The sequence below is a fragment of the Stegostoma tigrinum genome, chromosome 2 (assembly GCF_030684315.1).
Source record: "Stegostoma tigrinum isolate sSteTig4 chromosome 2, sSteTig4.hap1, whole genome shotgun sequence".
Taxonomy (NCBI): Eukaryota; Metazoa; Chordata; class Chondrichthyes; order Orectolobiformes; family Stegostomatidae; genus Stegostoma; species Stegostoma tigrinum.
Genome location: NC_081355.1, coordinates 68,293,243 through 68,319,863, shown reverse-complemented (window position 1 = coordinate 68,319,863; position 26,621 = coordinate 68,293,243). Strand labels below are relative to the sequence as shown.

General features: G+C 41.2%; 1 protein-coding gene across 4 annotated transcripts in view; it reads left to right on the top strand.

Annotated features, from left to right (window-relative positions):
* The window catches only part of etv1 (ETS variant transcription factor 1), a 146,738-nt gene that overhangs the window by 60,498 nt on the left and 59,619 nt on the right, over positions 1–26,621 (top strand). For 3 of the 4 annotated variants that reach the window (XM_048523889.2, XM_059654494.1, XM_048523897.2), the window contains 3 exons: positions 770–899; positions 7,996–8,184; positions 10,100–10,347. In XM_048523889.2, coding sequence (XP_048379846.1) covers positions 770–899; positions 7,996–8,184; positions 10,100–10,347 — 567 coding nt within the window. The remainder of the gene's footprint in view (positions 1–769; positions 900–7,995; positions 8,185–10,099; positions 10,348–26,621) is intronic. The other variant, XM_048523907.2, reaches the window with a different exon arrangement.

Genomic DNA, 26,621 nt, shown 5'->3' with positions numbered 1-26,621 from the left:
GATGTTTGTCCATCATTCGCTACTTAATGTGAAAGCAGTGACCTCTGACCTTTGTCAATACTGAATAACTTCATTAATATTAAATAGCAATTTAATAAGTAAAATGTGTGCAAATGATAAATCACACCAGATTCAGTGAAATAAATTAATTTTTTTAAAATTACGTTGTTGGGTAGGTGAGATGACATAAGCTGCAAACACTTGTGTTTGTGATTTCTTCGTCTAACTAAGATAAAAGGCATGCTCAAGCTAGACCAGCTGTTTAGCTGCACTGTTACTAGTTCTAAATATACGCACTTTGCCTGTTGAGCAATAAGAATTGGAATACCATGATTATTTAAGCTATGCACTCTGAATATTGTGCAATGAAACATTCGGCAGCATTGTTTGCATAGGATTATAATTTGCGAAGAATAAACTATTTTGCTTTATACAATAACTGTTTAAAGTTGTATTATTTTGAACTTTTGATTTCCTCACTATTCATTGGTGAGCTGCCCCAAAAAGATTGAGCGACTATATTTAGCAGTTAGCTTAGTGCATTTTATCACTGGCTTGACCATGTCCAATTAAGCCATGATTTGAAATACAGGCAGTGGGTTCCAAATACTTTAAACAGCAAATGACAACACCAGTTTCAGGTGACTAATCTCAAAGTACAAATAATGCCTGATGAAGGAAAATGCTAATCTTACAGATCTGTTTGAAAACTTATTAAGATCTGACAGGACACTCCTTTTCACACTTTTTTTTCTCTCTCTCATTTTAGTGGCTTTTCATGGCCTCCCTCTAAAAATCAAGAAGGAACCACAGAGTCCCTGTTCTGAGCTGAGTACTGCCTGCAGCCATGAGCAACCTTTCAAGTTTAGTTATGGGGAAAAGTGCCTGTATAATGTCAGGTAAGATATTTGAGTTGCAAACACGTAAGTCTTGTCATACGTATTGGTGTTTCTGGTATGATTATGTATGATTTTATTTCCTGAAAAGTAAACTAGTTCCCTGAATATTATGCTTCTCTACCTTTCGTCATCGAAATGGCTGCTTGTTATTATACACTTTATTTTTTAATACGTGCCCCTATTTTCTCATTCTTATCCCAGTATGTTCATTACCTATCTGCCATAATGTGGCTTGATAGGAGAGTGCTGTGTCCTACCATAATGAAAAATAGCCCAACCAGGTTTATGTGCCATTTTTATCCGTAAGCTGAATACATACTTTCCTGGCCTGTCCAGCTTGGCCCAATGTAGCAAGTTATATAGATTTAAAGTATGTGCTATATGAATTGTATTTTACTCATCACATCCATTAATTTAGCAGAGTTTTAATTATTGTCCTGGAATTAAGGTCTTTTCTTAGTTTGCCATCTATTATTCAGGCCATTTTAATCTCTTACAATGGGATATTGCATACAAACTACAAGACAATGTGCACCTCTGTATTTGTATGAGTTAAATATTCTCAGTTTACCATCAAAACAAAACTACACATGAGAGCAGTGGTATTCAAGTAAGTTCCCCTGAAAAGAACATGTGCACCATTCATTAGAGCATCTGTAAGATGCTCTTAAACAAAAACGTAGCAGAGATTTCACATTGTAGCAGGTGTTTTGGTGACAAAAATTTCCAGAGACGCCCAAAATGGGATCCACTGTGCGTGCACGCACTTACGGAGTCATGGAGTCCACACAGCATGGAAACAGGCCCTTTGGGCCAACCAGTCCATGCCGTCCATAATCCCAAACTAAACTGGTCTCACCCACCTGCTCCTGGCCCATGTTCCTCCACACCTTTCCTATTTGTGTACTCAGCAAAATGTCCTTTAAACATTGTAACTGTCCCCCTGTATCCACCCCTTCCTCAGGAAGTTCATTCCACACGCGAACCATCCTCTATAAAAATTTGTCCCTCCTGTATTTTTAAAATCTCTCTTATTTCACCTTAAAAGTGTGCCCCCTCGTCTTGAAACCCCTATCCTAGAGAAAAGTCACCTACCACTAACCCTATCCACACCCCTCATGATTATAAATTATAAATTTCTATAACGTCACCTCTCAACTTCCTACACTCCTGCGAACAAAGTCCCAACTTATCCAGCCTTTCTTTATAACTCAAACATTTCATACTCAGCAGCATCCTGGTAAATCTCACCTCTCGAGCTTAATAATATTGTTCCTATAACAGTGCAACCAGAACTACTTCTGGTGTAACTTGTGTCTAATAATATGTTGTTAGAAAGTAGTAGTGCACAGGTTGTGGGCAGTGGGAAGATCATGATATCAGCTGATTTCTTATGAACATTGTTGGAGCAGAGCAGTCTGTTAACACTGCCTTTAATCAATATGGCTTGCCCATGCATTCAACGGTGGAGTTTAAATGGATTGTCACTTGTATACAAGCTAATTGCTGCTTATTGTATAAGTATTTTCCAGACCTTTGTAAAGTTGTTAAAACCTACATAAAATGGTTTGGCAGGTACTGCACAACTTTGTCCTGATTCCAAGGATTCTGCACTAAGCAATTACCTGTAGGACAGGGTATTCCACTTGGAATGCTGCAGGGGCAAGCTGCAGCAAGAGCGAGGAAGGGTTCGGAAGAAGGTCTCCCAGCAAAAGGCCATAGTCACCATGATGTTGAGGGAGTGTTTCTCCCATCTGAACCTCAGTGAGGAACAATGTGTGTGCACCAAAATAAATGAATCTACACTGAAAACTGCTGCCAGCTGCAGTCATAAATAAAACGTTATTGTAGGTAAAGATCGCATTACTACTAGCTGTGAAGGTGACAGTGGCCATGAACTTTTCTGCAAAAAGCACCTTCTAGGCTGAAGCTGGAAACAACTGCAATAGCACACTAATGCAGAAAAGAGGTTACTAAGGCTCTGTATTCAAAGTGCTGATAATAGTTCATTGTCACTTGACAGAGACAAGTACAAACAGCACATTGTGGCTTCACTAGAATTGTAGATATCCACATGATGCAGACTACCATTGACTGCATTTCCATCATTGTACCGATGCTGCATGTCAATGCTGAAAGATGAAACAACTGCATAGGATTCCACTCCCTCAATGTCCATCTGGTGCAAGACCATTAACAGTGAACCGTGCCCAGGCTCCTTTCATTCTCTGTGGGTCGGCTGTGCCATCTGTCTTTGAGGCACTATAGCAAACCAAAAGGTGGCAACTGGCTGCAAGGACCTGCAACTGAGCAAACAGCTCATGATTCCGATACATGACCACACATGGGCAGCATGCAAGCAATGAAAATCGTGTTGCCAACATCAAGTATGATAATTCAGGTCATTATGTTGCTTAAATAAAGTGTTCACTGCCTGAACTAGTCTGCAGGAGCAGTGCAGTGTTCAGCGGAACAGATTTCAAGTCTGTGGGTTATCCATTGCATGTTATTATGACATCATTATAAGGACAACTCATGATGACAGGCAAGGACAGCTGAAGAGCAGCAGAAGAATAAGGATGAGAAAGAAGAGGCAACCTCATAAAACCTTTCCTGCTGGGTGCTATTTGTGAGCAGGTTATCTTACGAGGATGTCAGTGAACAATGGAGTGACATGGTGGCTCAAAGGTTAGCACTGCTGCCTCACAGAACCAGAGACCAGGGTTTCACGTCCCCCCCCTCGGTTGACTGTCTGTGTGGAATTTGTGCATTCTTCCTTTGTTTGTGTGGGTTTCTGCCTGGTGTCCCTTTCTTTGCGCAATCCAAAGATGTGCAAGTGAGGTTTTGCTAAATTGCCCATAGGGCCCAGGGATGTGCAGGTTAGGTGGACTAGCCATGGGAAATGCAGGGTTACACAGATAGGACAGAGAAGTGGGATGCTCTTCAGAGGATCAGTATGGATCTGATGAGCTAAATGGTGTGCTTCCAAACTGTAGGGATTCTATTCTAAAATTTATGATATAATTCCATTTCCTAATTTAGCAATCCCTTCATTTGGACACAATACAAAAATAAAAGCAAACACCAAGGAAACATTTCCAACCAAATTTATCAATGACAGCATTCCATATTCCATGCAAAGCCAACTAATCATTTTTTAAAATTTCCTTAATGCCATCTTTCTGGTGCCATTGCCTGTTCCAGTGCCCCTATGCTGTGCTAACCCAGTGGCTGAAGCCTGGCTCATGCGATGTTGTTATCTTTTATTGAGGGAGACTGCAGATGGTTAGGCCGTAAACCTTTAAGCAACTGTCAGCCTCGAAGGCCCTGTATCAGAATGCAGAAATTTGTCATGGCAACAACAGTCTAACTGGTTGACAAGCAATACTGGGAGCACTCGCAGACCAATAACCATAGGAGAACAAAAATGATCATCCTAACAGAATATAACAAGTTCATGCACTATGAAATCATTGCCATTCTCCTGGGATGGTGCCTCAGTAATCTGTTGGAGGACAGATTGCTGCACGACATGACTTCAGACTGAGCATGCACTAATTTACTCCAATATTGATTGCTCTCTGCTTCTGTTTCTAAGAAAGCAGAGACATTGGCCAACAGATGCTACGTCATGGTTGGGTCCGAGGATTCAGCCACTTCTTTCATGTTAGAAAGAGGGGGCTGCAAGCTCTGGTTAAAACACTGCACCAAACTGGTGCTATGTTCCTTTATGTTCCTTGATAGTGAGAGCAGGCTTTCTATCAGGCCAGACAATGTACCAAGCATTTCATTCTGCATACCGACCAGCTTTCTTCTGTAGTCCACTGCATCCAAGTACTTTGTAAGAGTTCTAGGCAGCAGATCTTGTGGGTAACTTCATTCTGTATTGAGCTGATACCTTTGCCATTGTCCCCTGTAGGGCTTCATGTGACCTGTGATCGATGTTCAACCAGGTTACAGCATTGCTTTTCTTGTGATCCTCTAAATTACACAATAAATTGCACATTGCATCGAGTGAGAACAGAAGAAAAACACAATGATAAAGTTGTCATTTTACAATATCTCAAGCCTGTGTATATGGATTTCAGCAAGGCGTTCGATAAGGTTCCCCACAATAGGCTATTGTACAAAATCCGGAGGAATGGAATTGTGGGAGATATAGCAGTTTGGATCGGAAATTGGCTTGCTGAAAGAAGACAGAGGGTGGTAGTTGATGGGAAATGTTCATCCTGGAGAGCAGTTACTAGTGGTGTACCGCAAGAGTCGGTGTTGGGTCCACTGCTGTTTGTCATTTTTATAAATGACCTGGATGAGGGCGTAGAAGGATGGGTTAGTAAATTTGCAGACGACACTAAGGTCGGTGGAGTTGTGGATAGTGACAAAGGATGCTGTAGGTTGCAGAGAGACATAGATAAGCTGCAGAGCTGGGCTGAGAGGTGGCAAATGGAGTTTAATGCAGACAAGTGTGAGGTGATGCACTTTGGTAGGAGTAACTGGAAGGCAAAGTACAGGGCTAATGATAAGATTCTTAGCAGTGTAGATGAGCAGAGAGATCTCGGTGTCCATGTACACAGATCCTTGGAAGTTGCCACCCAGGTTGACAAGGCTGTTAAGAAGGCGTACAGTGTTTTAGCTTTTATTAATAGAGGGATCGCGTTCCGGAACCAAGAGGTTATGGTGAAGCTGTACAAAACTCTGGTGCGGCCGCACTTGGAGTATTGCGTACAGTTCTGGTCACTGCATTATAAGAAGGATGTAGAAGCTTTAGAAAGGGTGCGGAGGAGATTTACTAGGATGTTGCCTGGTATGGAGGGAAGGTCTTATGAGGAAAGGCTGAGGGATTTGAGGCTGTTTTCATTAGAGAGAAGAAGGTTGAGAGGTGACTTAATTGAAACATATAAAATAATCAGAGGGTTAGATAGGGTGGATAGGGAGAGCCTTTTTCCTAGGATGGTGACGGCGAGCACAAGGGGGCATAGCTTTAAATTGAGGGGTGAAAGATATAGGACAGATGTCAGAGGTAGTTTCTTTACTCAGAGAGTAGTAAGGGAATGGAACGCTTTGCCTGCAACGGTAGTAGATTCACCAACTTTAGGTACATTTAAGTCGTCATTGGACAAGCATACATGGAATAGTGTAGGTTAGATGGGCTTGAGATCGGTATGACAGGTTGGCATAACATCGAGGGCCGAAGGGCCTGTACTGTGCTGTAATGTTCTATGTTCTATGTTCTATGTTCTGTGAATCAGAGGTGATTGTGAAATGAGAGTGAAACGGGCGTGAGAAGGGGAATGAGGAAATACGGATATTGTCATTGTAATTGAGTGGTGTCACCTCCGGTCATAGCCACAGACATTGTGCTCCAGTCATTGCAAGCACTCAGTTTTCATGTGGATAAGGACATGCGGCTGTGTTTGTCCCATTCCAGTTCACTCCTGCTACCTCCAGTTATGTGCTACTTTATCCTGAGAGAGAATGGCAGGTGTGTCAGTGAGCGCTTTGTGAGGTTTGGCATTTGTGGTTGAATAACTGACAATCCATGCAATGCATTAGGTTTGAATGAGAGCCTTGCAGCTGTATGAAGTGTGTGAACATGTGGTGCCTCTGGGATCGTTAAATGAGAATCCTGATTGTTGTTATGTTTGTGACGGACAGGGTTCTGATACATTGAACAGTTGTTGAAACTGGTGTGAAATGGCACTTGAAGAAACATTCAGTTTCATTGTATGCTTATGTGGTTATTGAACTTAATGTCGCACCATATCCAGCTTCTCAGAGTTTGACCCCTGGCATTGAACTACCATCAAACCCCCTACTCCAGGCCCCGTGGCTATCTGTTCACACTGCCTTTTGACTTATGTCAGGATGGCCTGCTTTCCACCTTGGCAGAAACAAGCTATCTGCCATCTCTTCCATTACCTCCACTGAGTACCCTGCTACAGTTCTGTAGGCTTCAAAGCATGCTCCCTGCCATGTAATACCATCATTCTGTTTTTTTTCCATGTCGGAGTGACTTGCGTGATAATTTTCATCCCCTGCACATCCTTGTCAGATTCCTTGGGAAGAGAATCAGAGTTTTGGGGCTTTAAGGTTTCCTCTCACAGCCCCAGGATGTGCCAGTTAGGTGGATAGGCCAAACTAATGAAAAATTTCCCCGTAGTATCCAGGGATGTTCAATTTAGCTGGTTTAGCCATGGTAAAAAAACCCATGCGGGATTATGGGGAGGGGTGAGAGCCCCCTTCTGTACTGTAAGTGTTCTATGATTCTAGATGATCAGAAGCCTTGAGGTGGATCAGAAACCAGGGATGGTGAGGGGTTGGAGCTGAGGTTGGTAGACTGGTGCTCAGTTTTGAAGGCTCCTCAGGTTGTTATCTGGATCCAGGAGGCAGATTTAAAGCCACTGAGCCAAGTCTAAATCTTAGATCATGCAAGCTTTTGCAGTAATTTTGGTTCAGAAAGGCTTTTCACCATCTTGTGATATTATCAAAGAGTGAATAGTGCCATCTTCTATTAAAAATCTGAGAGGAGAAGTAATGAAGCAGTCAATCTTTCATATTAGCAAACTTCCAACTCCTAATCAATGCTGCTGCCATTGTAAAGACAGGCTGCATGTCTGTATCTGATATCAGCAACCGTTCAAACTTTCCTTGGATTTCCCAGACTGTCACTCTTCAGAACTCCCTGACTGATTTTGCTTGCACATTAATGTGTTTCAAGGCATCAATGTACTTTTGCAATCCTACCAAGTAGTGCTGTAATGGAAGACTATTCGTGGGGGCAAAAAGGTTAGTATCAGATTTCCAGGCATGCCTGCTGACGTGCATGCATTCCTTTTGAATGCTTACAACAAATTGACAAATGGGAGGTTTCATATGAGGAATATCCTGTAAAGGGATTGGCTTCCCCTTGCATTTAAGTGTGCGAGGAAAGTGATGTATGTAAGCCTTTCTCCCTATACCCCACCCAGAGCCCAAGCCAGGTTAAGACGATCATTTGATATTACAGGTTGCAGTCTTCAGACATTTGCCATAGAGGAAAGCACATTTTGTTTTCTAATCTCTCGATTTGTTTGTGGGCTTGTTTATGTTTCTGTAGTGCCTACGATCAGAAGCCACCCGCAGGATTGAAACCCTCTAACCCGCCAACCCCATCCAGCACACCAGTCTCCCCTTTGCACCATGGCTCACCTAATCCTGCAGCAACTCCCAAACCGGAACGGAGTTTTCCAGCTCATCTGCCTACCACCCAGCCCATTCCAGAGAATGCCTATCCAATGGATCCTAGGTCAGCAAGTACACTTAGTTATTTCCTTTTATTGATTTAGATACGATAAGTGTTTGCTGAGTCCTTCCACCAGTATCTTCCAAATCCAGCTGGAGAATCTGCGATAATTAGGTGTAAAGCTGGATGAACACAGCAGGCTAAAGCAGCATCATTGGAGCAGGAAAGCTGATGTTTCAGGTCCTCTGATGCTGCTTGGCCTGCTGTGTTCATCCAGCTCTACACCTTGTTATCTCAGATTCTCCAGCATCTGCAGTTCCTACTATCTCTGGAGACATGTGAGTCCTGAGTATACAGTCAGTGGGCATTCTATGTTAATTCTTGTGGCAGCATTGTCACACCTATTGGTGTGGGATGACTGCTGCCCGCATTTGAAGCTATTGACAACCCAAAAGTAAATGGATGTAAAACTGCATTGGGTTTATAAACCGGCAGTGAAATTGCTTTCAGGGTAGTAGTACAGATGGGTAATGGTGAATTGGTGACCTGCTTAACACCCTGAGGATTTTTTTTCACTCAATTCAATGGAAAGGAGGAGCAAATGGGAAGTAAAGCTGACTAAGGGTTCACTTTTGCCTGTTCGAAGTCATGTCCCAAGGCTAGTTCCACCTTCAGGTTTTTCAGGTCCTTGATAAGTTCACTGCCGAGTACTCATCATTAAAATATATGGCATCTTTGTGCGTTCTTATTATTGGAATTTAATAGTTCTCTCAAATACAAGTGAACGATGGTTATGTGGTTTGATTCGAAGTGGGAGTTTGAGGAATTCAGATGAAGCCAATAAACTGCAAGGCAAATCTGGAGCTGTTTATACTTCAGATCAAGAATATATTCCAACCTTGAGTGGTTCCATAGAACTGTCACTTTTTTACACATCTTATGAGAGTATCCTTTTTGGACTCCCAATAATTGTTTCTGGCGTGAGAGGTTCTGTGCTGAGAGTGCAATTCATGAAGTCACCTCTGACAGCTTCAATCTGCTTCGTGTCCTTGTTCGTCCTGGCAGAAGCTCTCAGTATCCACACTGTCAAAGTATACTGTTGTGTCATTGATGTGTGGTGACATTAATGCTGAACAATGAATGCCAGTAATGTAATTACCATGAGCTTATTATACTGTAACTTGCTGTTTATTATTCAAGAGTGTAACAAAATTTGGAGTGAGAAAAGGTTATTTGCCTATTAAATCTAATGTAATTATCCACTGATGATTAGCTCCCCCTCAGCCCACTGGTGTGCTCTTGCTTTCAGGAACACTTTGTTTTCTCTGACGTTGTTGTAAAATGAAGCAATGTTACCACAATCCCTGTAGCCTTCAGTTCTCTATCTCCATATGTAAATAGCTGTTTCAGCATCTACAGTTCCTTCAGAATTCAACAAAATGGTTGTAGGCCACTTGAGCTTCCAGTATGCCTCCTTTTGATGGGGATCTATCCATCAGCAAATCCGTTGCTCGCAAGTTTCTTGCAACATACATTTGGATATTATTACACTGTATTCCCTAAGAAAGTAATTTATCCTGCACAAAGTTACAGAATGAATGTTATATCATATGGAACCCTCGTGCCCTCCTCCTGGTCTTGTAGATATACACTGAACGATGTCTGTGTATAAAACAGGTTTATCGTTGTTGTCAAAAATGTGCATGCCCTCTCCTATTATAAAACTCAAGTTGCTCCTGAGATGCTGCTTGGCCTGCTGTGTTCGTCCAGCCTCACATTTAATTCCTTAGCTCTGTTGTGGTATCTCAAACTAAGCCTCTGATTTTTACTTTTAACTTAAATCCTTTGTCCTTGAATGTAATTGATCTTTACTGTGGTGTTCAGTTTTTGCCACCTATATCAATGCTGGATTATTAAGGACAATGATGAAGCATACTTGAATTTTTCACTCAACTTTCCTACTCTGTATCATTTTCAGATTCCGGCGTCAGCTTTCAGAGCCGTGCCATTCGTTCCCACCTCCTCATGGGCTGCCCAGGGAAGGTCGTCCGATGTACCAGAGGCAATTGTCTGAGCCCAACATCCCTTTTCCCCCTCAGGGCTTCAAACAGGAATATCATGATCCAGTCTATGAACATGCTACCATGATTAGTGGGCCAACAAACCAGAGTTTTCCGCAGCCGATGATGATTAAGCAAGAGCCACGAGATTACGCTTATGATTCAGGTTAGTGATCTTGGGAATACAAATGTACAAAATAAGATCCAAGGTAGTCGCATCAATGAAACAAATGATCTTCAGCTGCAGCTTATTGAATATCAGGCTTCTACTGTTACACTGAAGGGATGGCGACTGGTCATTCTCAGCCCCTGTGGACCCTCAGCCTGAATACATTATCTGATGTGCTTGCATTAGAAAAGTGCTTTGGGTTCACATTCCCAGTCCTCCATGTGTGGAAGTGGCCAGAGACATTGTGGTTATTAAAGATAAACCCATTCCTCATTATGAGCGGTTGCGTTACCACAGTTGTGTGATGGCCTTGCACTTCTCTATTTTCTCCCGATCCTTTATCTTTAATAACTGTTGTTCTTGCTTAATAAAATAACTCCTTAAGGTAGCCTAATCCTAGCCCTAAAGTAAGAATTAGAAAAAACTGCTGCATACAACCTGTGTCATTAGTTTGACATTAATGGTTAATTATGTCTTATGTATTATAATTCTCTCCCAAGCTTAAATATACATATATCTATATATGCATGAATGCATTTATCCATCCTTTAATCTGCCTATCATATATTACAAATCACATTATCATATTTTTCTGACATCGCTTCTAAAAAACACTTTCATCTTTATATTTGTTAGTCAAAGAAAGCTAGTTGTTGGGGAATTAATTTAACCTCACTGAAGTGAGAAATCATGATTGTGTGGATTTACTTCACTTATAGCAGTGCTTTAAAGACAAATCAAAAAGGAACCACAGTTATATAATGTCTTGCACAACCATGATCTCCCTAAGTGCTTTGTAGCTAATGAGCAACTTAATTGAAGCTCAGTTGCTCGTATAACTTGGAGAAAATAAAGCAGTTGCTGTTGCAACATCAGGTCCCCATAAACTGCTGTGAAATATAACAAATTTTGTTTGAGGGAGTTGTTTGGTTAAATATTACTGCAACATCTGTGGAACATCTCCACTGTTCTTCAAATTATGTAGGAATCTTTTACAACTTTCTAAAGAGAGCAGTGGGCTTGGTAAATTTGCCATCAAAAATACAGCATCTTTCGCAGTATGGTGAATGAGGTGTTTGGCTGAAATATTTGCACAACTCGTTGTATTGGAGCTTGAGCCCATTCCCTCCTGATTCAGAGAAGAGAGTGCCACCACTGAGCCATTACTCAATCATTTAGATTTTTGATCACTACTGTGTGGTTTTCTCAATTTGCAAGTAATTTTTCTGAGTTGTGCTGCTGGTATGTGCTCATGGTGCAATGTTGGAACAAAGTCTAAATTATTTGCACTTTTTACATCCCTGCGCTGCATTTGCGCATTGCCAAATAATCTGTTACGTTACATAATGTTTTGAAATAGTGTTTAAATTATGCTCTATAAGGGCCAGTTTTGAAAATGTGCACTTCCATGAGTACAGTCTCATTAGATGCATAATTTAAGGCAAATATCTTTTAGTGCATAATTTGATTGGTCCTTGTGATCACTAAATCATCTTTTGTCATTGATCCTGGGAGCAACTTTCCATTAGTTGTTATTCTCCACTAATCTCTTTTCATTGGTTACAGCTAATGCAGTGCCTATCATGTTACAGCCATCCTTCAGTAATGAACAACATCCACTCCTGTCCTAACTGCTTGCTCAGTCATCTTGTTCCCATAGTGAATGCCTTCACTACAGCTTTCTGTGCTCAGACTCTCAGGTTGTACCTCAGGCCTCAAATACATTTACCCTGTCAGTATGCAACAGATCCACATGGTGCTCTCCTTACTAAGCTAAGCCTCAACTCCAGCAGATGTCTTTCTTTTTAACACAACGTGCCCATTGAACCCAACAATAATCTGGCAAGTAGCCTCATTTTCACCCCAGCTTTCTCTTTCTCTGTGCCCAGTTAAACCCATAGATGACCCAATCTGGCAAGTCATACAACCAAGCCATAACCTGAATATTCTGGTTAGGTCATCAATATATGAAGAACAAAGCTTCCTGCCATAAAACAACTGTGACTTGGTTAAAATCTTGATTCACTCTGGTATAACACTGCAAATGACACTGAATTTGAATATAAAATGTTACCAAATGTATTGGCTGTGGTGGTATGCTGTTCTCTGTGTTAGCATAAAAGTAAAATGAATCCCAAATTCTGAAGTGAATGTAGTCATGGACATCTGTACATGTTCAGGAAGAAAAACTAGATGAAACAAACATGCATTTGTGGTGTTTGTACGTATTTGTGGAAAATATTTTAAAATGATTGGATTTTAAAGACTAACAAATTTGACATTAATTTCAGTGTTAGCCTGTATTGTAGTACCTTAGTTTTTGCAGGAATTTGTTGTTGCGGTGATGAGTGATTTGTATTTCTATTTGTACATTAAAAAATGTAATACTGTGAAGTAGACCCTCAGAATTAATGTACACAAGGACTTCTTATGTTGCACTGTCCACTTAAGTGGTCAAAAGTCATAGAATTTCAGTAGCAGTCAACAGCTTTCTGAGTTCAACACATGTCAACGGTATAATCCGGATTTATACTCCTATTACAGTGTTATGAGGTCAAATGGACTCTGGCTGTCTTCCTAAACCAGTAATTGAAGGCTGAAGCCACATTAGCCCGATCATGTCAACTTTGCTCAAGAGTGATTGATTCAACCTATCCCCTTGGGGCCTCTGCACATAAGCCGAACTCAGGCATGAATGGAGCTAGGCAGCATTGAGTTTCATTCATAAAATGGAGTGAAGGGAAAGACTAGAATTCCCAGTTATACTGGGCAGGGTGTACAATTCTAGCAGCTGTTTCCTTTGCCAGATTACTTGATACAATCATCACCGCAACAGGCATGCCCAGCGTAAACTGATACCATTCTTCTGCCTTTGTGCACAATTAATGTGTAGCGAATGAGGATGTCCCATTCACATTGTGCAGAGATAACAGGTGCTGACTGGTCTGAATTCCATTCAAATATTTCTTCTAGCCACACACCATTGTGAGTACCTTCTAAGTTTCTGATGCAAGCTATATAAAGGGAACAAGAGCAGCCCCACATGGTAAAACAGGGAATTCATTTACAAGGTCACAATGAAGTACTTAGCAATCTCTTTTTTGCAGCAACCAAATTTCTGACATTTGCTTTTGCTTCTCTTCCAATACCACGCTGGCCAGTACATATTTGTCAGAGGATTGAGAAAAAATAAACTGTCATACTTGGGCCAGAAAAATTAAAAAAAAACTTTTCCTTGTTTCCTCCTGATTTGCGTACAGTTGCAAAATGATTGCATGCCAATCCGTTAGCAGTTAATTGTTCAATCAGTTTATATTTGACAAGCATTGTCAGGGAACAACCTTGTCAAATAATTACCTCCTTAAAAAGAGATATGAGAACGATTTAGGTAGGAGGCCTAAAAGGCATGGTGGACAATTTGGATTTACCTTAGAAGGAGTTGTTTCACATCATATTAAGATTCTGGTTCTTACATCCCAGTGATCAGTTACTGATCCACATATAGAAAGAGATCAATTTAAGCTGCTGACTCATGGTAATGGGAAGAGACTTAACTGAATATGGATACTGTGGGCGTAGTGAACATGAGGTTTAAAATCAAACTGAAAAGGGAAACAGTAAAGATGATATAAGAGTCAGCATTAGATTGGGGAAGGAGCAAAAGGAAAGGAGATGATCGGATATAGGGACAAGGTAATTAGGACTGTTTGTACATGTGGATGGTAAATGCTGACACTAGTTGGGTGAATGGCTTTCTTTGCTTTCCAGGCTTCTTTATGTTTCTACAAAAATGAAATAGAACTGGAGGAAAACAAAATCAAAACAAAATTGTGGGTGTTAGGTCTGAATTCAACTTCCAGAGATATTAATTTGGTCTGAATTACAATCGGAATGTTTTAAATGCCAAATGCCATTCAAACAAAAGACCAGAGAAAACTATATCCATCACATTAGAATAACTTATTCAGTTTGATTAGCAATATGACTAAAGTGGCTCCAAATCATATTATCATGTAAGGTTATATCTAATATTCACATTTAGCCAAGCTTTTAATTCAGTGGAGCCCACCCTCAGTTTGGGACTGTCCTATGTTTGTTGGGATCGGGCCTGAAGCCTAAAACTGTTCTACATTGTGACATCTAATGATGATATTAATGCTTGTAAACAGATTGAGTAAGCAAATGGAAATTGCTTAGATGTTGTAAAAGGATAAAGCACTGGGGAACAACATCAACTAGATTCTTCCTCCTTATCCTAACAGTGATTTGGACGTCTATCAAAATTTACGTGTTACCATTCCAAAATGACCTTGTGAATCTATGAGGGAGTATTTTTCAGGTAATTTGAGGACCGATTGCAACAATAAAAACAAAACAGTTGGCCATTCCTTCCCATTTGTGTTACAACAGGTTGAACTCCACTGGTGATATACTACGGATGCTAGAATCCTGTTACTAATCTGTGGAATTCACTAGCCATGAGCCGGATGCATGCTGGGACATTGAGTAAATTTAAGATGGAGGCAGACCGATTTTTTTTTAATGAGTAACATGGCTGAAAGGTTATGGAGGGTAAGCATGAGTGTGGGGTTGAGGTCAAGATGAGATCAGCCCTGATTGTTTCAAAGGGCAGAGTAGGTCCAAAGGGCTGAACTGCCTGCTCCTAGGTCTTATTGATGACTTTGAACTCCAGAGACTGATTTCATTTTCCTAATCATGAACTATCAGTGTGGTTGCACCGTCTCCATAATAAAATTGTACTGTTGCACAGGGAAGGCATTGAAAGATAATTGTTTTCTTTCTTTACTGTCAAGGGAAAACAAAAGTTATTTGCTGGCTAAAGAAAATAGGAGAGGTTTTACAAGTGTTCTGAATCAGCGAACTCATCGATAGATTGTTGAATTGAAATGTTGCCACTTTATTTAAGTGAAAATTGATATGTAATGGAGAACTTTTGGCTTTGGTGATGGTTAAAAAATGGAGAGAATACTTTTCATTGGGAAAGGATATGTTGTACATTGTGTACTGAATGACTGATTTAAAATGGCTAGTCTGCCAGCCCTGCTGATATTGAAAGTAACTCCCACACAAAGTTAAAAGTGGTAAATCTGCTGCTTTTAGTGTGATTCACTCCAGAGGATCCTGTTCCAGCACCTTTTCTAAACTTCAGTCAGAATTATTCCATTTTCACTTTCTATGCTTCTACTTCAATCTTAGAATTGCAGAAACTAAAGCACAGAAGTAATTATATACATAGAGTTATACAGCACCAAAACTGACTCTTCAGTCCAAATTGTCCATGCGGACCAAATTTCCCAAAGTAAGTTAGTCCCACTTGCCTGCATTTGGCCCATATCCCTCTAAACCTTTCCTACTCATGTATTTATCCAAATTTCTTTTAAATGTTGTAACTGTGCTTGCATTGTTTCAAGTAGCCTCTCGCACCTGAATTATTGACACTGGCCCTTATCCTGGGAAAAGTATTCTGGCTAGAGTTGGGAACATCTTTATCCCCAGGTAGTGGCATCCTTGACAGGGCATCTGCATAGTTTTTTTACCCTGTCTCTCAGTATTGTGTAGGCTCACAGAACCAGTGCCGGGGGTGTACTGCTCGAGAGCTGGACAGTGGCTCTGTCAGTGTACTCATGAAGTCCTTTATAAATCTAGTGTCGATCATTTGACTGTACAACAGGCAAAACAATTACACATTTATAGCTTATTCCATTGGGCCTCTGCACGGCTCATCAAGAGATTTTGTAGGTGGACATGGCCAGTCCATTTTGATATTGAAGTGAGGGCCCTGCTCCCATTTTAGGTCCTGTCACGTAAAATTTGTTAGCAAAGGTTCTAACCAGCAGTTAGAGTTTGAGGTTGTGTACCCTGCTGCCACCTGAATGATGTAGCATAAATACCATCGCTAATTGTGATCATTTGCTTCAGAGAGACACAAGGTTTAGCGATGGGGGAGCAATGGCAGTTGCCTTCACTACGGTTTGGAAATTTGACTGGGCACATGTTACTCTCCTGAGGGAAAACACAAAACAGCCTTATAAATAAGTATTTTTGAAACTCCCAAAGAGACAGAGGGTTTTTGTTCAAGATAATCAAGTTACTTAAGATCAGTAAGGCTTGCCTTTTAAACATTTGGAGCCTTTATCCCATCCTCAGAAGCCTCCCTCAACTCTCTGCAGGTGAACATTCTGTTTGAGACCTACCAAGTACCTGTGTGTTAAGCTCCCAGGAAATCAGAGCTATTGCATTGAGCTGTGACAAGTGTGGGCAGAAGATTCATCCCTGACTGCAGCTCCCCACCCCTACCCCCTCAAACCCTCAGAGTGTCTTACAGGTGAACACATAGGTTACAGAATCCTTTTAATTCCTGATGAAACAGCAGGTCAATTTATGTCTTAGTCCCGAGACTGGAATTTCATATTCTCACTGTTTAGGACATTATCTCTTTTCCCACGTATAATATTGCATATTTCAATGCATTGAACTTAATCTGCCACAATTCTTTCACTGCGTAGGTGGTTTGTGTCATTCTGTTATTTCTTGCATTCTTCCTCACATCTTTAATTTGATGTCCTTATCAAATTTTAATGGCAGTATGTTTGTTTCTATGATCGAGTCAATTAAATGAATTAAAATAAGGGGCCAGCATAAACCTTTGTAGAATGCCATTACCCTCATTTTATGTCTAATTTCTGTTTTCTGTCTCTCTCTTCTTAGAGCTGCAGTGACTTTAATGCCATTCACCTTTCATTTTCAAAAGGTTTCCTGAATGCCATTTATTTAAATAGATTCTGAACATTCTTCTCTCTCTTCTTTATTCATACCGTGATTATCTCAAAATACTCGACCAGTTGAGTTGTTTGACCTGCTCTTTGTAGCATCATGCTGACTGTCCCTGATTAATTCATGTCTTTCTAAGTGCTCAATCATTTATCTTGAAGTATATGAACTCTAAAGGGGCAATCTAACAAAAACACAATCCTCACAGAGAACCTGTTGCAGTGGGACAGCATGTAGAAAATGTAGCAATGCTTCTTCAAAATGCACTATCATTAAGAGTGATCTCTGCGTAGGGTGGGGTGCTCTGCATTGAGTTTGCAATTTCCTCAAATGACCCCTTTGACTTCACCCATGACTAGCAAGGGGTCAACTGGCCATACATTCTGCAGTTATCTTCTTCCTCTTTCCTAATGAAGGAATATAAAATTAAGATTCAAGAGGAGGGATTTGGGAATGACTTCAGCAGGAAGGCGTACTTCTGATGGGCTATGAGGGAAAAGACAGCATATTTGGGAAGAGGCTACATCTATTTGCAATAAAATGTTAGACGTGTTGGGGTGAATAGGTAGGTAATGGGAAAGTGGCCCACTGATCGTTAAGGAAATCGAGGGTTGTAGTACATAGCAGAAAAATGGAGTTGAGGATTATCAGATCAACCGTGGGCTCATTGAATGGTGGAGTAGACTCAATGAGTTGAATAATCTACTTCTGCTCCTCCTTCTTACAGATGAAGTTTTCAAATTTCACGATCTTGTGTGTAATAGACAAACTAAAAGAAATCTTGACTTTACATTAGCTAGGTACGACTGATATTTGAAAGAAAAATAATACACGTTTATATGACCAAAAACCCCACACCGCAGTGTTACTTTTCATCGAATTGTGGTCTTTTGACAAAACAATCTGACACTTGCAGCTCTCAGTAGACTTGGGTATCCTCTCTTCACTGAGTCATAGAGTCAGGCAGCATGGAAACAGATCCTTCGGTCTAACCCTCCATACCGACCAGGTTTCCCAAACCAAACTAGTCCCATTTGCCACAACAACAAAGCTGCTGGAAAAGTTCGGCAGGTCTGGCAGCATCTGTGGAGGAGAAAACAGAATTAACATTTCAGTTCTGGTGACCCTTCCTCAGAACTGTCCCATTTGCCTGTATTTCCTATCCATGTACCTGTCCAAATGTCTTTCAAATGTTGTTGTTGGCTGCCACTTCCTTTGGCAGCTCATTCCTTACACACTAACCTCTGTATGAAAAGGTTTCCCCTCAGGACCCTTTTAAATCTTTCCTCACTCACCTTAAACCTATGCTCTTTAGTTTTGGACTCCTCTACCCTTGGAAAAAGACCTTGGCTATTCAACTTATCTATGCCCCTCATGATTATATAAACCTCGATAAGGTCACCCCTCAGCTCCAATGATCCTGTGAAAATTTCCCAGCCTTTCCACTTTCTCTTTATAGTTCAAGCCCTCTAGTCCTGGCAACATTCTTGCAAACTTCTTTCTCTACCTTTTCCAGTTTAACAGCATCCTTCCTATAGCAGGGCAGCCAGACTTGTATGCATTATGCCAAAAGTGGCCTCAGCAATTTCTTAGGCAGCAGCAACGTGACCTCCTAACTCCTATACGTAATGTTCTGATCAATGAAGGCAAGTGTGCCAAATGCCTTCTTCACCACCCTGTTTGCATACAATGTTGCTTTCAAGGAAACAATGAAACTGCATGCCTAGGCCCCTCTGTTCAACAACACTCCCCAAGGGCCTATCACTAACTGTGTAAATCCTGCCCTGGTCTGTCTTACCAAAGTTCATCACCTCACATTTATCTCAATTCAAAACCATTTGTCATTTCTCAGCCCATTGGCCCAACTCTACTGTCTGAATAATTCTGAGAATTCCTGAACGGACTTTCAGCAAGAAGACCCACTTTAGGGATTTCTTCTACTGGAAATCTTCCAGTCCCCTTCAATTGCTCTGGGCTTTTTCTCTTTGAGAAGTGGACCAGCTTTCCAGAATTCTCAATGTTTACTCACTGCAGACTAAAATATCTGTTGTTCATTTTCTCTTTCTCTTGTCAAATGATTTTTAACTCAACACAAAGCACAATAGCTGCCTCTCTTTTTTTATGCAAATACTGAGTATGTAATGTGGTTTAAGTAAGGCTACCTTCTTCTGTCCCCACAATGACTATCACTCGCTTGTTGCCTAGCAGAGGTAGCAAGAAGCCACATGTTCCTATCATTATGCCATTTTGAATTTGAAAAGTTAGTCCAAAACATTATCATCTTCTTTCATTTCTTCATTCCCTCAAACCTTGCATTTGCAACACTCAGTTTCATTTTTCAAAGATGCTGTCTGAGTGTTGTGATTATTTTCCATTTTTCCTTTAGATAATCAGAATCCGCAATACTTTGCTTCTGTATTTGTGGGCTAATTTTCTGATGTACTCTCACCAATGTATTTAAGGTGGAGGGTCTTCATAAAATAAAACAGCTGGTGAGCTCCCCATCTTCCTGTCTACCTTCCAACATGACCCCCATGTGCCAAGGGCCTATTAAAGTCCAAGGCAGCCTCCTGTAAGTGGGTATTTGACTTCTACTTGAGGGCTTCATTGGCATTTGAATGAAATCCATTGGCCTGCATGGAAGGTGAGGGAATAGCAAAGCTGGGGTGCAGTTTGACATCCCACTGTAAAATCCACCCAAATTTTCTCAACACACGTTGGTGGGGGAGTCTCTTGCCAAACTCAGTGTAAAATGTATTGGAGAACTGCTTTGAGTATGTCACTGCATTCATAGAGACAAATTGGAAGAGATGCAGCCAGTGTCGATCCTGAGAACCCATTGTGGCATGCTGTTGTTTATATCTTAAGTGTTTAAAATAGATGGTTTAAAGATTGAACTGATGGGAATGGTCAAATACTTTTCAAAACATGGAGAGTTAGTTTATTTTAGGGACTTTCTTTTTGTGCATCTGGTTAATTTATTAACTGAAGCAGTGACACCTCCACCTCCAGACTAACATCTGCCATCATGGAGTTCCTGTCGTCTCGTGTTGGTTGTGTGTATAATATAGAAACCAGACCTATTTAGTATTCAGTAATTCAAACAGTCTGTAAACAGATTATGGCAACTGTGTTACCTCAGAGATCTCCATTCAAGTCAATCTGAACCCATATCACTCTTCCTTAATTGACACTGCCTCAAGTTGTTGGAATGCATTAGCAAACAGCATGATGAGGGTACCTTGCCCATTGGAGCTGCAGTACTTTACGAAGATGGTACTCCATTTCCTCAGGGAAAGCAGGGGCATGCAATAAGTACTTTCCTTACGCCGACATCCCAAATGTGAAACTTGTGAATGGAGAGAAATTGATCATTAAGTGAGTCTTCTCGTTGGAAATAGTCAGTACAGCTCAAATGCTAATCTTTGAAATAGTAGTTTACTTGCAATCTTCTTTTCATCAACTCTAGATATGTAGGGCCAGAGTCCCACAAAGTTAGAAGGATTTTGAATTCATTTACTAGTAGTTTTTGGGACCTGATGCCCGGAACCTTGAGTTCATAAAATTCCCACAGTGCAGAATGGGCCATTCAGCCCATTGAGTCTGCACCGACCTTCTGAATAGCATCCCGTCCAGACCCAGTCCCCTACACCACATTTCCCATGTTTAATCCACCAAGCCTGCACATCCCTGGACTCTATACACAGTTTAGCATGGTCAATCCACCGAACCTGCATATTGGACAGTCATCCCAGGCTGGGATTGAACCCAGGTAGCAGTGCTAACCACTGAGCTACTGTGCCTCCCAGGTGTTTTTGTTGGTGTGTGGATTAAGGATATAGGTCTGCACAACCAACCCATCTAGCTCCATTACAGTGGTCGGTATCTCCTGTCTGACTGCATTTTTCATGGAACTGGACCAGCTTCTTCATGGCTTGTTATTCATGACCCCTCAGAGGATTGTGAATCTTAGTCTGGATTTAGGAAACTTTTGAAAAGGGACTTCAAAGTGTCTGATCCATGGCAACTTATGTTCCCAACTGCTGCTTATGTCAATTATAGTCCCCCAAGCTAACTCGCGTCCCTTCCATGCTTATTTACATAGAATTTACTATGTACAGAACCATGTATATGTATAACAGTGATAATCTTAGAAATAACTTAGAAACACATATTTATGAGTTTTGGAAGAAAATACGGTGTTTTTACAACTCTGTAAATGTATCAATCAAGCAGACCATTAATGTAATAATAACAGAAGCATTAAGCACTTGCTATCTCTTAACCTTGTGCAAGTAAGCATTGAGATATTAGCAAATGGGATCAAGAAAAAATAATAGAACAGAATCCCTACAGTGTGGAAATAGACCCTTCGGCCCAACAAGTCCACACCGACTCTTGAGCATCCCACCCAGAGCCATCCCCCTATAACCCACAACACTACAGGAAATTTAGCATAGACAGTCCACCTAGCCTGCACATCTTTGGACTGTGGGAAGAAACTGGAGCACCCGGAGGAAATCCACGCAGGTACAGGGAGAAAGAGCACAATTCACACAGACGGTCTCCCAGAATTGAACCCAGGTCCCTGGTGTTGTGAGGCTGCAGTGCTAAGCACTGAGCCACTGTGTTGCCTCTGACTAGACCGAATACAGATGTCACTCAAGTAAAGTCAATCCCTCTTAGCGTCTGTGTAGACAAATTCACTCAAGTAATCCGTTTATAAGGACCTGGATTCTCAGCCGACAGTCCGCTGACAAAGAGGCAGATATTCAAGTTATTCCCTCTTATGGCTTATGATTGTTCAGATGGCTTGTTTAACTTTCAGGCAGTTGGTGTACGTGCTATGGGAGGGTGAGAGATAGATATTCCTATAATGCTCAGTAGATTTATTTCATACGTTATATTTATTGTAGCATTTGGAATAAGGGGACATGTCTTGTGTTGGAGAAAGGAACATGTTCATGCAGTGCACCTTTTTTTGAATTGAACAGAAGTGTGAGGGACAATGGTTTACTGCTGCATTGTTCGTGGCAACATCTCAATCAAATTCACTCGTCTTGCCAACTAATCAACATGTTTTTCTCATGCATTACAAATTTTCGTACCCTGTGAAATTTGATGTTCTTGTGTCAGTCTTGATGAGTGCAAGGTGGCAGGTACCTATGTCCCATCCCCTCCTTTTCAGCAATTATTGTGGTTGACACCACCAAGCAATAAATTTCTCAGAAGAAAAACAAAGAACTGTGGATGCTGGAAATCTTGAGGTCTGGCAGAGAAAGGAGAGCCTATGTTTCTGGTCCAATGACCCATTTTTAGAACTGACAATAGCTGGGAAAAGGTGGTGTATGTGCAGTGACAGTGGAGAAAGGAGTATGCAGTAGGTGGAGACGGAGCCCAGAGAGAGAGAACAGTAGTGGTTGGTAGGCCAGGGAGCAAGAAAAACTGATAACAGGAACCATTAGTAGGTGAAAATGGGTTGGCTGAGATTAAAGTAGCCTGGGTCATGTTGGGACCAGGGATCTGTGGGTGAACAAAGGACATGGAAGAAAGCATTCAGGCCCTAAAATCATTGAACACCACATTGAGTCCTGAAGGCTGCAGGTTCCCCAAATGGGAAATGAGATACTGTTCCTCCAGCTTGTGCTGAGCCTCACGGGAGCGACGCAGCAGGCTTAATATGGCAAACTTGTCTACATGTGTCAGACGGAAGACTGGGTACTGGGTAAAGGTTATGTTGCTGATAGCTGTGGGACTCACAAATTACAGAATTTGCCATCATTTCAATTTGCCTGCCTTGATTACATTGAGTTTTTGTCAGTTCTGGAATAGATTGCTGCTGTTTGCACTGAAAAACTGAATCCTTTCAGATGTTAGTGATGAGAAAATGAGAGTGCCACAATTTGGACACACCAACCTCTCTGCCACTTTCTCTAATCTACATTCCTTTCCTATTGAGCCATGTACAGTCTTGGCAAACTTGTCTACATGTGTCAGACGGAAGACTGGGTACTGGGTAAAGGTTATGTTGCTGATAGCTGTGGGACTCACAAATTACAGAATTTGCCATCATTTCAATTTGCCTGCCTTGATTACATTGAGTTTTTGTCAGTTCTGGAATAGATTGCTGCTGTTTGCACTGAAAAACTGAACCCTTTCAGATGTTAATTCATTTCTGTTCATTCTTGCTGCCAAATCATAAAGCAAAACAAATTGCTCCTTGGCAAGTTCCTTGGCAAGAAATATGCATCAACAGATACATTGTACCTATAGCTGCACAAAGATGTTTTGCCAGCATGTGGTTTGAGCTCTTGTTTTCTTTTAAATAGAGTGAGCCATTAGTTGAAGGAACAAAGTTGGTCAATAAAATAAAGGAATCCAAGACAAGAAAGCACCTCAGTTACAGGAGGACACATGCTGCCGGCTGATTTTTAAGCAGGAATAGACATTTTAGCCTTTCTTGCTTGTTCTGCCATTCTATAAAATTATGGTTGATCTGGTTGTAATCTCTACTTGACTTTCCTGTCTGCCCCTCACAACTCTTCACTCTCTTGTCTGTCAAACTCTGTCTTAAATAAGTCAAGTATCCAGCCTCCACTGCTTTTTGGGGAAAAGAATTCAACACTTCTGAGGAGTGACAAAAAATTCCCAATCTCTGCTTAAAAGGAAGATATTTTATTCTTCAATGGTGTCACCCACTTTTAGTCTCCTCCACAAGAGGAAATATCCTCCTTGCATTCATGGCATCAAATACCCTCAAGATCCATTTTTTTAACTCAAAAAAGTCTGTTCTCATTCTTCCAAACCCAATGGACACAGGCCCAACCTGTTCAAGCTTTCTTCTCACAATAAACTCTTGATCCCAGGAATCCCTGTTGACAGCTTGGAGAAGGTTATCCTTGCTCTATCTACCTTTACGTCCCAGGAAAATGTGGTTGTAGCTTGAATGTGGTTTTAGGTTCTAGTTATTTCAGCATGCACAAAGATTTCAGACCATTGTAAGATGTTTATCCTCCCACAAATAAATGAAAACTTTCAAGGTTTGGGGAATTGTCTGTTGGTTGCTATTTGTTGTAAAATCATTTGGATCCTTGATAAATGTAAAGTTTTTTTTTAATGCAGAATTCTTTCAATCATCCACAATTTTTGCATAAAATCTCGAGCGCTCTTTCTGCCATTAGCTTGGAGGTCTGTGAATCTCTGTCAAAGCCACAGCAACGAACTAAGACTATGCCCTTGGAAATTCGACTCACAAAATTCTAATTTTGCTGCTTGCAGCAATCAAAAAAAAATTCCACATACAATTATGCTTTGCTGTGCTATTATTTTGGATGCAATTGTGGAGGAGATAATTGTCACAAATATTTTCAGCATTGAACCATAACAGGATCATTTTAGCTCCAAACATGCCTCTAATGGATGAGTTCAGTCATAACAAATGTATTGTAGTCAGCCAAACCATAAATGCAGAAGGGGATTCTGGAATATTCTTCAAATCACTTCCACTCTGCTAATACAACCACTTGAATTTATTGTTGGTCAGTGATGCTTCAGTAGCTTGATTTATGAACGATCCACGTCAGGACTGATTCGATGTTTTCACACTTCAGAAGCACAGTATTAGGCCCACAGAGTCAGAGAATGACTGGTCGTGGGGTGGCAGTAATCAGATGAGTAGACTTGAGCGATTGGTACTGAATTATCTATTCCACAAAAGGAGAGTCCCTTCAGGCTTTTGGCTCTGCAAGGCCTGCAGGCTATTTGTTCTAACTTTCTGTCACATAAAGCTGTTTAAAAAGGCGTTGGACACTTGGGATTTTTCCAACTGCTCTCAATGTGCCAAAATGGAATGTAGGCTATAAGGCAATTATTCTTGCATTTGAGACTTATTTTGTGTCAGTGCAGTGGATATAGGAAAAATGATAAGCACAGTTTATATTTTATAAATGTTAAGTAATGCTTGAGCCTTCCACATACCTCTGGGGAGGTAGTTGTAGGGAAGTGACATCACTGGATGAATAACCCAGAAGACCCACATCAATTGACTGGGGTCACAGGTTTACATCTGTAAGTGGAATCTGAATTTAATTAATGAAAGCATAAACTGGAATTAAAAGCTCAGCCAGGATTTACTGATGTTTACACAGAGTGTTGGCATAGGTAACTTCAGGGATGACTGACTCCTTGCACCTACCAGTACAAAGTACAAATGAGGTGCTTAAGTGATGTCCAGCAATCTTCCGACCGAAGATAAATTCTCAACACTGAAGTCCGGCGTTCCGGAGGCTGTTGGCCTATTGGTTTGTTCTCCAACCTCAGGGAGATAGAGGGTCAGGCCGTACAGGCATGAAGAGCTATATTGGTAGGCAGGTAAGTATCATTGTTGGCTTGAGGTGAGAATCTTTGGCTGGAATTCAGGAGAAAGATGGTCAGGGTTAGGGTAAGTATCAGGAGGTTCAGAAACAAGGGCAAGGAGATGGCTTTTATCATGAAACCCTCCTATTCTTTACCGACCCCAGAGTCCCACCTCCTCAATGATTTCTCCCTAGGTTGTGGCAGATGGAGCCGCACCCAACTCCTGGTCACCCTGGATTCCCTGTCGGGAAAGCATTTTCCACATCCTGGATAAGTAGGTATTCAGGTCCTTGGTGTGTTGACATCTATAAGTGGCTGTTAATTGACCAGTTAAGGGACTTAATAGATTACCGGTTAAGAAGATCATAATATCATTCCGATTTTAATTGCTGAGGTAGCAGGAAGGGGGCAAGTGTCTTTCTGGGCACAATTTACCAAGTTATTTGTCTTTCTTGCTAACTCCAAGGAGGCCAAAACTCACCTCCAGTTTCAGTATTGGTGACCATTACTGTGTTATAAACACCAACCTGATTCCGCTGTCCTTACGGGAAGGCTGTCTGCCATCCGTACCTTGTCAAGCCTACTTGATGCCCCAGAGTCTCAGAATATAATTGATTTCTAATTGCCCTTTGATATAGCCTGACACCTCCACAGCCCCAGGCACCTGACATTCCCCACCCAATGCTGGACCAGTTCACTCCCATCCACTCTGATGTACTCTGAACATTCTATCATTTACTTGGCTGCCTTGGGCTCTTACCCTGTAACCACGTGGACTCCTACCCACTTGGCACTTGACCCACATCACACTATCCACTTGGCACCTTACTTACCTGGTACACTACCTTTTAACAACCTGCCACCTTACCGTCTGCCATGCTAACCTCACCTGGCTCTGCAACTGAACAGTAGTGATCGTGAAGAGTGGTTGATGTTTGAGAATGTGGTGCCACTTAAGTGGGCTGCTTTGTCCTGGATGGTGTCAAGCTTCTTAAGTGTTATTGGAGTTGCAGTCATGCAGACAGTTGGAGAGTATTCCATCACACTCTTCTACCTTATAAATGGTGGCAGGCTTTGAGCAGTCAGGTTTGACAGCAGTTGCCAGTGCCATTGTCTATGGTTCT